The sequence below is a fragment of the Channa argus genome, chromosome 12 (genome assembly GCF_033026475.1).
Source record: "Channa argus isolate prfri chromosome 12, Channa argus male v1.0, whole genome shotgun sequence".
Lineage (NCBI taxonomy): Eukaryota > Metazoa > Chordata > Actinopteri > Anabantiformes > Channidae > Channa > Channa argus.
The window spans coordinates 22,943,298-22,956,634 of record NC_090208.1 but is presented as its reverse complement, the minus strand read 5'-3'; the positions used below and the strand labels follow the sequence as shown (position 1 = coordinate 22,956,634).

The 13,337-nt window shown below is 37.9% G+C and overlaps 1 protein-coding gene across 1 annotated transcript; it reads right to left on the bottom strand.

The window, feature by feature from the left end:
• Positions 1-4,423: 4,423 nt before the first annotated feature.
• LOC137137740 (immunoglobulin kappa light chain-like) lies at positions 4,424-6,228 on the bottom strand. The gene is made up of 5 exons (XM_067524380.1): positions 6,169-6,228; positions 5,315-6,022; positions 4,943-5,059; positions 4,818-4,861; positions 4,424-4,717 (listed from the first exon to the last, which is right to left on the bottom strand). The coding sequence occupies exons 1-5, from the start codon at positions 6,221-6,223 to the stop codon at positions 4,604-4,606; spliced, it is 1,038 nt and encodes a 345-aa protein (XP_067380481.1). The 5' UTR covers positions 6,224-6,228; the 3' UTR covers positions 4,424-4,603.
• Positions 6,229-13,337: the final 7,109 nt, after the last annotated feature.

The following is a 13,337-nucleotide window of genomic DNA, read 5'->3' as shown; positions in this document are numbered from 1 at the left end:
CAGACCGCGGCGGGCGGGAAGGAATGTAGACTTGAATGAGTGAGTTGAGGTAAGCGGGAGCTGTCGAGTTAACCACCCTGTGAGAAAGAGACAGAGCTTTGAACCTGATGCGAGCAGCTACAGGAAGCCAGTGTAGAGATCTAAAGAGTGGTGTGACATGGGTCTTTTTTTGCTGATTAAAAATGAGGCGAGCTGCTGCATTTTGGATCATCTGCAAGGGTTTGATTGTGGATACTGGTTAGTCCATCAACAAAGCGTTGCAGTAATCAAGACGAGATGTGACCAGCACCTGTACAATGAGTTGGGTTGTATATTCCGTGATGTAGGGTCTGATTTTCCTGATGTTGTAGAGAGCAAATCCGCGAGCCCTAGAGACTGAGGAGATGTGGTCCTTAAAGCTCAGTTGGTCGTCGATGATGACCCCAAGATTTTTGGCCGATTTAGTGGGAACAATCACTGTAGATCCCATGTTGATGCTGATGTTGTGTCGAAGGTGTTGGTTGAAGACAGCTCGTTCCATTGTGCATTGCAGAGGCTGTCTGTGGCTGCATTGAGGATAGAGAGGTCCTGTGTTAGGGGCAGAGTTGCGGAGACCCGCAAGGAGAATTTATCCGGGTTGAAAGACCTGAGGTTACGGCGGAATGATATAAGTGTGGTGGGAGATTGCGAAGGTCTAGAGATAAAGACTTTGAGTTAAATAAATAAATGATCCGATACATGCAGAGGAGTGACCAAGATGTTGTCTGTGGTGCAGTTCCGGGAGACGATGAGGTCGAGGTTGTTGCCAGCTTTGTGGGTCGGAGGAGTGGAGATCTGACTCAGGTCAAATGTGTTTAGAAGAGTTAACACATCAGCAACATGTTGTTTGTCCAGGTGGATGTTCAGGTCGTCCATGATGATGAGAGGAGTGCCATCATCTGGGAAGTAGGATATCAACATGTCCAGTTCATCGCAGAAGTTCCCCAGCTGGCCCAGTGGTCGATATATCACAATCACCTGGACTGCAATCATGATCCTAACAGCATCATATTCCAGAGAGGACAGAATGCTGAGTGGTGCTGTCGAGGAAAACTTCCAGGTATCATTAATGAGAGGACCAGTCCCACCCCCCCGACCTGATGAGCGAGGAGTGTGAGAGAATGAAAAATTGGCAGAGAGTGCAGCTTCGGTGGCCTTGTTCTGTGGCATGATCCAGGTTTCTGTAAGTGCAAGTAGGTGAACCAGCGAAAGCTGGAATGAGGTAGGACACTATGTCCTGCGTCTGTGGAGGAGAACAGGGATCTGCTGAAAACACATGGTATAACAAAGACAAAGGCTTTCTGGTGAAGAAAGGGTTAATGTGAAGCAAAGTAGAGAAACAGAGGAAGTAAAAGAAGTTAGAAATAAACGAACTAATGTCCTCGCTCGGTGGACTCGTGCAGGTAGACTCGCTTGTCTTTACACCGTCGGTCTTCACAAAAGGAGGGCTGAACCTAGACTTTAACATTAAGTAACCATTAAATGACCACTTACTGCAATTCGTGTTTTATTTGATGATTAACTAAATCCAATAATCACAATTTCACTATTTATGTGTTTGGCCAAAGTGATCAATCCCCAAAGAAGGTAAAACTAACAGATTTCACGGACGTCAAAATTAGTTCAGCCCCCAACTGAAAATTTTCATAGTTGAAGCTGATTTGTAAAGTCTTTCCTACAGTTAAAAGGCAGTCGAATCATCTTCTTTTTTCTTCTCATTGATCAAATTTTTATTTGCGACATTGGTTCCATTTTTCAGAACCAGACAAGAGCTAAACAGCATTTCTCTTGTTGATTTGAGCAATATTGTGCCCATATCAATATAAGTATGTTGTATACTAGATTTATACATATATAACCATCAGATCTGAAGCAGACACAGACTTAAAACTTCTCCAGTATCTCTGCCTGTCTGAATACTAGTTCTCCTCATGTTTATTCAGTAAAACATATGTGGTTGTTAATGATACAGAAGTGCATGTGCCTTAGGCAGAAGTAGACTTATTTTGGTCAGAAATAGCTAGAAGGTCCTTTAAATTCCTGAGCAGCTGCAGAATTAACTGTGTGGAGTTTGCATGTTGTCTTTGTGCTTGCATGGGTTTACTCTGGGTGCTCCGGTTTCCTCCCACAGTCCAAAGACATGTGTGTTAGGTTATTTGGTGATTCTTGTCAAATGACAGCGACATTTTCACTTTGTAATCTGAGCCACGATGGCTGGTTTGGACTGACAGAAGTCATGCACAGAGTGGATGCAGAGATGCACAGTGATATGACTGATCTACTATCAGTAATGTAACAGGATTGATCAGTGTGCAAGGGACAATCATGGCCAAAAATATTGGCATCCCTGAAATTCTGTCAGACAATGCAACTTTTCTCTAAGAAAACTTGTTCCAATTGCAAATGCTTTGATAATTATGTCCTTTAGCATTAGACAGCATTAGAAAAACATAAGAAAAGTCAAACTTAATAAAAAATCACCCAGAACTCAAAAATGGACTGGACAATATTATTGGCACCTTGTCAAAATTGTAAGAAATAATTGCTTTTCGAGCATGTGATGCTCCTGTAATTGGTATTTAGACAAACCTGTGGTAAGTGACAGTTGTGGGCATTACAGTAACCCAACTTGCAACCAGTTAAAATGGAGGAAAGTTCACTGAACCTTTGTGTTGTGTGTCACACTGAGCATGGAGAAAAGAAAGAAGTGTAAAGAGGTGTCTTATTGTTAATGTTCTTGTGTCCACTGTGCGCAATATTATCAAGAGGTTTACAGACCATGGCACTGTAGTTAACCTCCGTGGACGTGGACGGAAAACTAATATTAATGAAAAATTACCACTGGATGCCTTGACTGTGTGAACGGTATCATGAAATCTGATTATTACCAAAGAATTTTCTGGTGCAACGTAGTGGCCAGTTTCAGAAAGCTGCGTCTCCACCAGAGGTCATGGGTCTTCCAGCAGGACAATGAACCGAAACACACTTCCAAAAGCGCTGGAAGCTTCTGAAACGGCCAGCAATGAGTCCAGATCTGAATCCCAAAGAACACCTGTGAAGAGATCTCAAAACATCAGCTGAGTTTTCGTCTCTGTTTTTTTGTGTTGTTCCAGTGCAAACCAGAAAACAAGAATCACGTGAAAACATAAACAGTTTTCTGAGAGAGGAGTTGCATTTTCTGACATAATTGCAAGGGAGCTGATATTTTTGGCCATGACTGTATATATTATTTGTTAAGGCTCATGGGCTGTGTTATGTCGTAATTGTGCTAATTGTACTAATTACTGTGCAAATGGTACTGATGGTCAACAAAAAGATCACCTCCACAGTGCAGTTCACAGTTTTTGTGAAATAAACCTGATTAGTTATGAAGCATAACAGGCCTAAATGCAGTAATAGTTTTTTAGCCTATTTTACCCTGTAACATTACAGGCAGTCGTAAGTTATAAATCAGATCCAGTCAAAGATCTGTGTTAGACCTCTGGTTCAAGTGAATTGAGGAACCTGAACATATTATATTCATGGGTAATTACTGTTGGAGATGGGTTGTCACAGTCTTCCTACAGGTTTGTGCAAAGAGAATGTCAGGCCTCCCAACATAAATCTGATCCAATATGGTGTAAACGATGTTTTTTAACTCACAATTAAGTGATATGTTAATTATTAACATATAGCTGCCGATGAAGTGGTCTCCTCCTCGTCTGATGTGAGTGTATTGAAGCTGCCTCCTACGCTTCTCTGCTGGACCAGGATTATGTTTCCCACCAGCCCAAAACTAAGAAATGATGAATAACATTAGCTGTAATGTATATGGGGTATATATAATATAATATATATAATATACTATTTATAATATATATAATATAATATATATATATTATGGCGTAATTTTAACCCATTTTCCTTTTCAGTCTGATGTGAAGCTAACCGACTTAGCCTGTAAGGTAAAGCTAGTAAGCTTCACATACTGAAAGCTATTGGTTACAACAGCAATTCTGTTTACATGTGTAAGGTTCCACATAACATAAAGGTAAATATAATTGTCTGAAATGCAATATATGTACAGGAAAGAGAGATATGAGTGATAAAAGTGGTGATAATCTGTACACTGAGTCATTAAATTGGGCATAATCAGGAAAATATTGTGACATTGATTCTTAAAATGGAGCTTTTTCATATTTTAGAAAGATTAAGGGCAGAGGAGACAGAAAGACTGTAACAGAAAAATGTAGTGTATGTCCATGGAGACGCACTATCAAAATCATGTCAGTCATTCTATTAAGATTAAGTTTTTATAAACTGACCTACTCATGTCATGTTCACAAGTTTTCTTTTTTACATGGTGCAATAGAACATATGGACAGACTCATATTTATTCGAACCAATATTTGTATCATTTCAGCTCTGCAACTTTAAACACGCAATTTATTTAAGGTTGTATTAAAATATGTTGCACGTACATTATTACATCACACCACAATGTAAATATAAACAGACATTTATAAGACCGTCTACATAACAGAAAATAACATTTCTATGGAGTTACAGCCTGACTCACACACTACAAATGCAACATTCGTGAGGTCTACAGCTTCACTCTGGAGTACACACATTCAGTGTTGGTTTCATTTCTCTGTCTTGATATGTTGGACAGGTGAACATTTATAGCAGCGTACTGGAGGTTGTCGTCTTGGTAAACCTGTTAACACAATAACACGTTTTTAAAACCCACAAGATTTACTTTTGGTGATAAAAGGAGCTGAAATTGCAGTTTAACAGTGATTAAAACCTGCGTTCACCTCTGAATTTGTTGCAGAAGGAGCCGAGAACCTTGTTTGCAACTCTGCTTGGGAAAAACACAAAATGATGATATTTTAAAAAAATCTAATTTGGATACAAATAGTCCGAAAAATGAAATTGTTACCTGTAGGCTGATATTTGCTTCTCTTGTACAGTAAGTAGGTCAGTAAAAGCAACAGGATGGTGGTGAATGACAAAGCTCCACTCAAGAAATACACTAAGCCGTAAGAGATCCCTTCACCTGCAGATCCACAAATCATTCAGTAAGTTTGATTAGGAGCTACCAGTGACAACTAAAGTCACTTTTGTATGTGGACTTTCCTCCAAAAATACTGTGAAGACAAAGCTAATTTATTTGCTGTACATTAAAGATATTTGGGTTTAGGATTAAAACATGTAAATACGATTAAAGTCCAGAAATTCAGATTTTAGGGAAATGAACACCTACTATTTACCATCCATCAGATGATGCAACCTTTGCTAGAAAATGACTCACCCTCAATGTCCAGTTTGGTCCCATTTCCAAACAGTATGTGTCCACATGAGGCAACAGCACAGTAGTAGGTTCCAACATGAGAACGAGTCAAGTTCTTCATTGACAGGTTGTAGACACACGTATGTGTTTGTTTCTCAGAGTTCCTCTCACACTGATTGCTCCTGTCTCCATGGGTGTAAAGGATTCCTGGATGAGATTCTTCAGAGTTTCTGAACCAGTAAACACTGTGTTCTTTATCACAGGTCCGAGTATGAACTGTACAATTCAGCATCACAGAGTCTCCTGGATGGATGGTCTCAGATACTGACTGATGGACCAAAGTTGGGACGTTCAAACCTGAACCCTTCACACTGACAATAATGATCTCTTTGAATTCAATGTTGTTAAAATTGGCACTCAAACAGTAATACGTGGCTGAGTCTGATATGTCTATATTTGTGATCGTCAGGTGATTTTTACCATTCTCAGCAGTCACCGTGAAGCGTGAGCTGTTCTTGAATTCATCATCGAAACTGATCATTTGGTTATATTGGTTCAGGGAAGAGATGAGCCTTGGTTTCTGTCCCAGAATGTGCTTAAACCAGTAAAGATATGAAGCAATGTCACTTTCATGAAAACATTGCAAAGTCACCTCAGCACCAACATCAACTGGTACAAAATCAGTACTGTGATGAAAAGTTGGGGAAGATTTCAGATCAGCCATTTGAGCTGCAGAAGAACAAGAGACAAATTATAATTTCATGTACAGTAATTGTCATTGTAAATGTAATCAGTGAAAGCTATTTGAAAAAACATGTACGAGTACACACAACACACTAATACATCAAAGTGACAGTCACAAAAGTGTAACTTACCCGTTTTCCACAAGACCAAACATGTGAGATAGAAACCAACGACTGGGGACGTCATTGTGTTCAAATTGCTGTGCTGAATGAAAGAATATTGATGGTTTCTCTGCTGTTAAGAGACAAGACTGTATTTGATTGGCCAACCTGAAATGACACTGCTCGTCTCGTATAGGAAACTTGATCACATGTTCACTGCCTCCTATAGTGTCAGCTTTGTTTCTCTGAGAAGTTTGAAATGATGACACACAGAAACAGAATGATTCCTCATTATAGCATCTGTTAAAAAAAAACTAATGATAAATAAGTTACTTTGATATTTAATAGAAACACAAGTAATAAGGGAGAGTAAAGTGAGAATGTGTATTTTTTTTAGAAATGCAATGATTGGAATTATGCCAGATTATGACAATTTTGAGCAAGATTTTGAGCAATTTACCCACCTTGAGAATCTTTTGAAGCTTTATTAATACGTCAAGCCACTGTATCCTATGTTAGATCTGAGAAAGCAGGAGCATCCAGACATTTCACTTTTTCCTGATCGAATAACTGGATATTTTCGTGCTTTGATCATCACAATTAAATTTCTCCTTGACACCAACATTTACTGATATAAAACTAGTTATGATTAAAGTTTGGGGATGTTTTCAGAGCTGCAGAACAACAACAGACAAAATGTGTTGTTATTATAATGTATTTCAAGTCTGTGTAAATATTAAACACAATTTTGAGGAAGGATTGAACATAGATAAACTTTATGGTCAAAAAGTGTAACTTACCCATTTTCCACAAGAACATGTGAGATAGAAAACAAAGACTGGAAATGTCATTGTGTTTAAATTCCCGGTGCTGAATTAAAGAATATTGATGGTTTCTCCACTGATAAGAGACAGATTGTGTTAAATGACCTTAAATGACTTTTTATGTCTGTTATAGGAAACTTGATCACATGTTCACTGCCACATACAGTGTCAACTTTGTCTCTCTGCTTGATAAGCTGAGACGTACGACAAATATAAGTCTGAGACTTGAGGACAAGTCCATGATGATGCTTTTTTCTATTAGATTTTGTTCTGCTTTGCTTATTGCTATCATAATTTCAGTTATACTAGGCCTGTAACAGCCAAAATTAAAAACTAAACAAGTACTGTCTATCAACAAAATGTTTTTTAAAGATTATATATGTTTTATTATTGAAATGAAAAAATGTTTTTTATAAAATCATTTATAATTGTTATCTTTCCTGTTTACAGTATTTCCAAAATGAATCATGACCAGATGATAAAGAGTATTTCTGGATGTTTACTGCATGTAGTCTCTGGAATAAGGGTCATCTGTCAGTAAACTCACATTCTGTTGAAAACCACAAGGGCGTCTAAAGTGAGAGAGCAATATGGCCAAATGTGTGGCAGGAGGAAGCTGCATATGTCAGTATACTGACTATTGAAGCTATTTTTAACCCAGACTTTAACATCAAATAACCACAAAATGACCATTTACTGCAATTTGTTTTTTATTTGATGATTAACTAAATCCAATAATGACAATTTCACTATTTGTGTGTTTGGCTAAAGTGATCAATCCCCAAAGAAGGTAAAACTAACAGATTTCAGGGACGTCAAAATGTATTTAAATCCTCTATTAGTTCAGCCCCTAACTGAGAATTTTCATAGTTGAAGCTGATTTGTAAAGTCTTCCCTACCGTTAAAAGGCAGTCGAATCATCTTCTTTTGTCTCCTCATTGATCAATTTTTTTTTTTTTGTGACATTGGTTCTATTTTTCAGAACCAGACAAGAGCTAAACAGCATTTCTCTTGTTGATTTGAGCAATATTGTCCCCATATCAATATAAGTATGTTGTAGACTAGATTTATACATATATAACCAGCAGATCTGAAGCAGACACAGACTTACACTTCTCCAGTATCTCTGCCTGTCTGAATACTAGTTCTCCTCATGTTTATTCAGTAAAACATATGTGGTTGTTAATGATACAGAAGTGCATGTGCCTTAGGCAGAAGTAAACTTATTTCGAAGGTCCTTTAAAGATGGACTGGACAAAATTATTGCCACTTTGTCAAAATTGTAAGAAATAATTGCTTTTCGAGCATGTGATGCTCCTGTAATTGGTATTTAGACAAACCTGTGGTAAGTGACAGTTGTGGGCATTACAGTAACCCAACTTGCAACCAGTTAAAATGGAGGAAAGTTCACTGAATCTTTGTGTTGTGTGTCACACTGAGCATGGAGAAAAGAAAGAAGTGTAAAGAGGTGTCTTAATGTTAATGTTCTTGTGTCCACTGTGCGCAATATCATCGAGGTTTACAGACCATGGCACTGTAGTTAACCTCCCTGGACATGGATGGAAATGTAAAATTAATGAAAAATTACAACAAAGGATTTTTCAAATGGTGGATAAAGAATCCTGATTAACTTCCAAACAAATTCAAGCTGATCTGCAGACAGAGGGTACAACAGTGTCAGTTCGCACTATTCATCGCCCTCTAAATGAAAAGGGACACTATGGTAGGAGACCCAGGAGGACACCACTGCTGACACAAAGACATAAAAAAGCAAGACTGGATTTTGTCAAAACTAATGTGACAAAACCAAAGTCCTTCTGGAAGAACATACTGTGGACAGATGAGACAAAAGTAGAGCTTTTTGGTAAAGGACATCAAGGCTCTGTTTACAGAAAAAAAAAATGAGGCCTTCAAAGAAAAGAACACAGTCCCTACAGTAAAACATGATGGAGGTTCAAAGATGTTTAGAGGTTATTTTGCTGCTTCTGCCACTGGATGCCTTGACTGTGTGAACGGTATCATGAAATCTGATGATTACCAAAGAATTTCCTGGTGCAACGTAGTGGCCAGTGTCAGAAAGCTACGTCTCCGCCAGAGGTCATGGGTCTTCCAGCAAGACAATGACCCGAAACACACTTCAAAAACAAAGCACTGGAGGCTTCTGAAATGGCCAGCAATGAGTCCAGATCTGAATCCCACAGAACACCTGTGAAGAGATCTCAAAGCAGCATCTGGGAGAAGGCCTCCTTCAAATCTGAACGACCTGGAGCAGTTTGCAAAAGAAGAGTGCTCCAAAATACCAGTGGAGAGATGTAAGAAACTCATTCATGGTTACAGGAGGGGACTGATTCCAGTTATTTTTTCCAAAAGGGGGATGCTACCAAATATTGGGGACTGGGGACGTCATTGTGTTCAAATTGCTGTGCTGAATGAAAGAATATTGATGATTTCTCTGCTGTTAAGAGACAAGACTGTATTTGATTGGCCAACCTGAAATGACACTGCTCGTCTCGTATAGGAAACTTGATCACATGTTCACTGCCTTCTATGGTTTAACCTTTGTTTCACTAAGATGTTTGATATGATGAGAAACACAAACAGAAGGATTCCTCATTATAGCATCTGTTAAAAAAAAAGCCAGTGATAAATAAGTTACTTTGAATAATTTTCATTTTTTTTTTGCATTCACCCATCTTGAGAATATATATATATATATATATATATATATATATATATATATATATATATATCTTTTCAAGGTGTTTACATGGTATATATATATATATATATATATATATATATATGTATATATATATATACACACACACACACACACACATATATATATATCTCCCCACATACATGTTATCCAAAACCATTAGTGAATCGATTGCTCTCCTTGTGTTTGGTTTGTTTGCAGATGACATGTTTTAGCATTTTGACATTTAGAAAAATAGCAAATGCTTAACATGTCTTCACTTTACACAAACACCAACATTGATGAATCAATAAACGATAAAACATCAACAGATGGAGACAAACCAAAAAGTTATTTTTCATTGAAGTACGTTCGCGACACCCTACTGGAGGCTTCACGTCAGGAATATAGTGCGTTTTATTCGGAACCAGGTTGATAAAATCCCATCTGCAGTTCTCCTTTCAGCTGCCAGGCTTCACAGAGTCTCATCCTCGTCCCCAGTCCACATTACTGAAATGAAATGATCTTTTTATTTCATCACCCAAGTTTGACTCTGGAGTCTTTATGATTGAGTTCAGGCATGACTGTAACTTTGGTAAAGGTTAGACAAAGATTGTTTGTTTAGTTTGTTTAGTTAATAGAAGTAACTGAAATATTTTATTCTTTTAACCGAGACCAAAATGGTTTCCCATCCCTAAGCAAATGATCTGCAAAGCCTGCACAGTAGCATAAAACTTTAATTGATGTTTTAACGCAAGATCTGGAGATTTTAGCTGACAAAATAATGTTTAAATATGAATAATGTCCCAAATGTAAGCATTTTTGGCCTTCCATTTATGATAATGTCAACCCCCACAGTCCCCCATGATGGTCGTGTTTGCAAACTAACAGCGCACTAGTAGGTCCCAGCTTTAGAAGGACCCATCGTTCTTCATCATCGTGTTCTTGTATGCTTGTTTTATATATACAGTATTTAGAAAAAGACCTTTCCTCCTCCTTCAGAGTGTGACTGAATGTCCTGTTCTGGAAACATGATGTCATGTTCACTACCACTTACAGAGTCAAGTTTAGTTTTTGAGAAAAGTTCACCATGAAATATACATGAAAAACATAATAACTCATCAGAGTTAAATGAATGAGAAATAAATAATAAGCAGTATTATCAAGACACATCAAGGCCCAGTTTCCAGTATTTGGAAATTTGTAAACTTTAGCAGGACACTGTGTCTGGATGAGGGACTTTTTCCGAATGTAACTCGTCACTTACTCTGGACTCATTTGAAGAAAAAACTGAACTATCTCTGCCATTGTAAATGTTTAGGCCTTTCACTTATAGAGTGTGTGCTTTCAATTTTCATTAGACTATTTTTATTGACTTGTGTGAATGAGATGTTTCTAGTGGCTCAGTGGTAGAGCATTGTGTTGGGTGCCCGGATAAAATAGGAGGGTTGCAGCAGGAAAGGCATCCAGCGTTAAAATATGATTTTAGTATGTGTCATCAATACCTGTCAATCTACCCATAATCACAAAGTGAAAACATGTTTTTAGAAAGTTGTGCAAATGTTTAGCAACTTAAACAGCCAAATATTTTCTCTTCCTATGAAGAGTTGTTGTGCTCTTCTTAGAGTTCCAGTTCTCACCTATATATTGTGAGCTGAGCCCATCTCTCCCCCAAACTAAATGTTAATACTAAACAGCAGTTCAAAGGTGCTGGACTAGTTTTGCTTCCACTGACGATGTATGTTGGGTGAGAATAATATAACCAGCACCACATGGGACAAAAAGCCAGATGCCCAAGTATTGTGTATTTGCCCATTAATGAAATGCATGGAAATGCACAATATTTTCTAGGTCTTCATCAAGAATAAGACTTAAAAAGTAAAACACCAATAGCAATTACTCTATTGGTCTGTAATGGTCCTCATAGCCCACAAGTATCTTTTCGTACAGCGCTTTGTGAATGAATCTATCATTTTAAACACACTGATGATGGCAGCTTCTATTCAAGGTCCTCACTTGTTCCAAATGGAACACTGTGGAAACTGGAGTCCCTGTAGGAAACCCACACAAGCACAGAGAGAGCATGCAAACTCCTCAAAGAAAGGCCACAGCCAGCTGGAGATTCAAACTGGGGACCTTTTAGCTGTAATGCAGCAGTTCGAAGCTCTCTACCACCATGCTGCCCATGTAGACATCCATTACACCGTAAGTATAGAACACAGAGGGGATAATATCTAAACATTTTTATCCCAGGGTGTACTACTCGACATGACACGACACCTCAAAATATATTTCTGTATTGCTCACACCGTCCAAATATAAAACTTCTACAGCTTTACTCTAGAGTACGCACATTCACTGCGGTTGTCGTTCCTTTGTCTTCTTCATCTATTGACCTGATTAAAACTCAAAGCAGCATAATAAAGGATGTCCTCTTGGTAACTCTGTTACCAAAATAGAGATAATCTAGATATATTCTAAAATTGTCTAGAATATATTATTGTAAACATTCCCATTTACATTGTCCTTCCTATTTAGACAAAGAAACTATTCTCAGAAGGAGGCTGGCGTAGTGATATCAGACATTTAGGACATTTCCACAGGAAACCAGAATTCAAGTTCAAGTGAAAGAATATGATGCTGCTGCAGAGACATCCCAAAGTCAAGGAGTCTCCAGTTTTAACCGATGCAAAACCAAAACCAAATGAAACCATTAATGTGTCATGTATCAAGCACTGTACTAAGCATATATCAGCATATTGCCAGTTTTTTTAATTCTATGATGTTTATTTGATTAATAGTATTAAATTGACATACAAATACCCACACTTAAATGATGTGGTTAAAAATCAATGAAGAAAATGCAGAAAGAAAAAGCCCCACTTGCCGTCTATGTGCACAGATGTGAGGAGGCAGATCTGAAAAGATCAAACCACTGGCAACACTTGAACCATATTAATGAGACATCGACCTCACTCCTAACATGCATTTATTTTACCTACTGAGCAAAAATGTTATCAACTGTGCTAATTACTAGATCCACCCCTTGCTTTTGTGCCAACCTAATAGGATGATTGACAAAAAACAACATGCCCATATACCCACCCAACAATTTAAAAGTTTTCGACTGGCTATCATATCTATATGTTTGTATTTGATTGGTTCTTTACGATGTTCTACGTTTCCACAACTAATTCTGCTTAAATGTCTTTTTACTCTGTGCTTTTGACAGACCCTGATGAAAGCTACGGGCCGAAATGTGTTGGTCATAAAACAATAATGTTGTTTGACAATCTGCTGTCAGATTGTTTTTACAAGTTTTCCTGTCAGTTTGATCTTTTCAACAATACACGGTTTGCCTATAAAGGTAAAATTATTTTTTTTAAGACACATTGCTCTTTTCTTGCAAAGGTTATTTGTGGTTTAATTTTCACTGTGAATGAAGAAGCAAAAATGTAATGACAAGAGGTAAAAAGTGTTTTATTCCAACCTTATGAGCAACAGCGTAGCATAAACAAGCATATATTTATAGGCAGAAGTTAATTTGATCCAATCAAAGCCATCTGAGCAAACTGAGACCATCAGCAGCACTGAAATGAGTACACGTGGAAAAAGAAGCTTCTGAAAGTGGGGCAGGCCACATTTTACCCAGAAGTGCAGCACAGTGAATCTGGTAT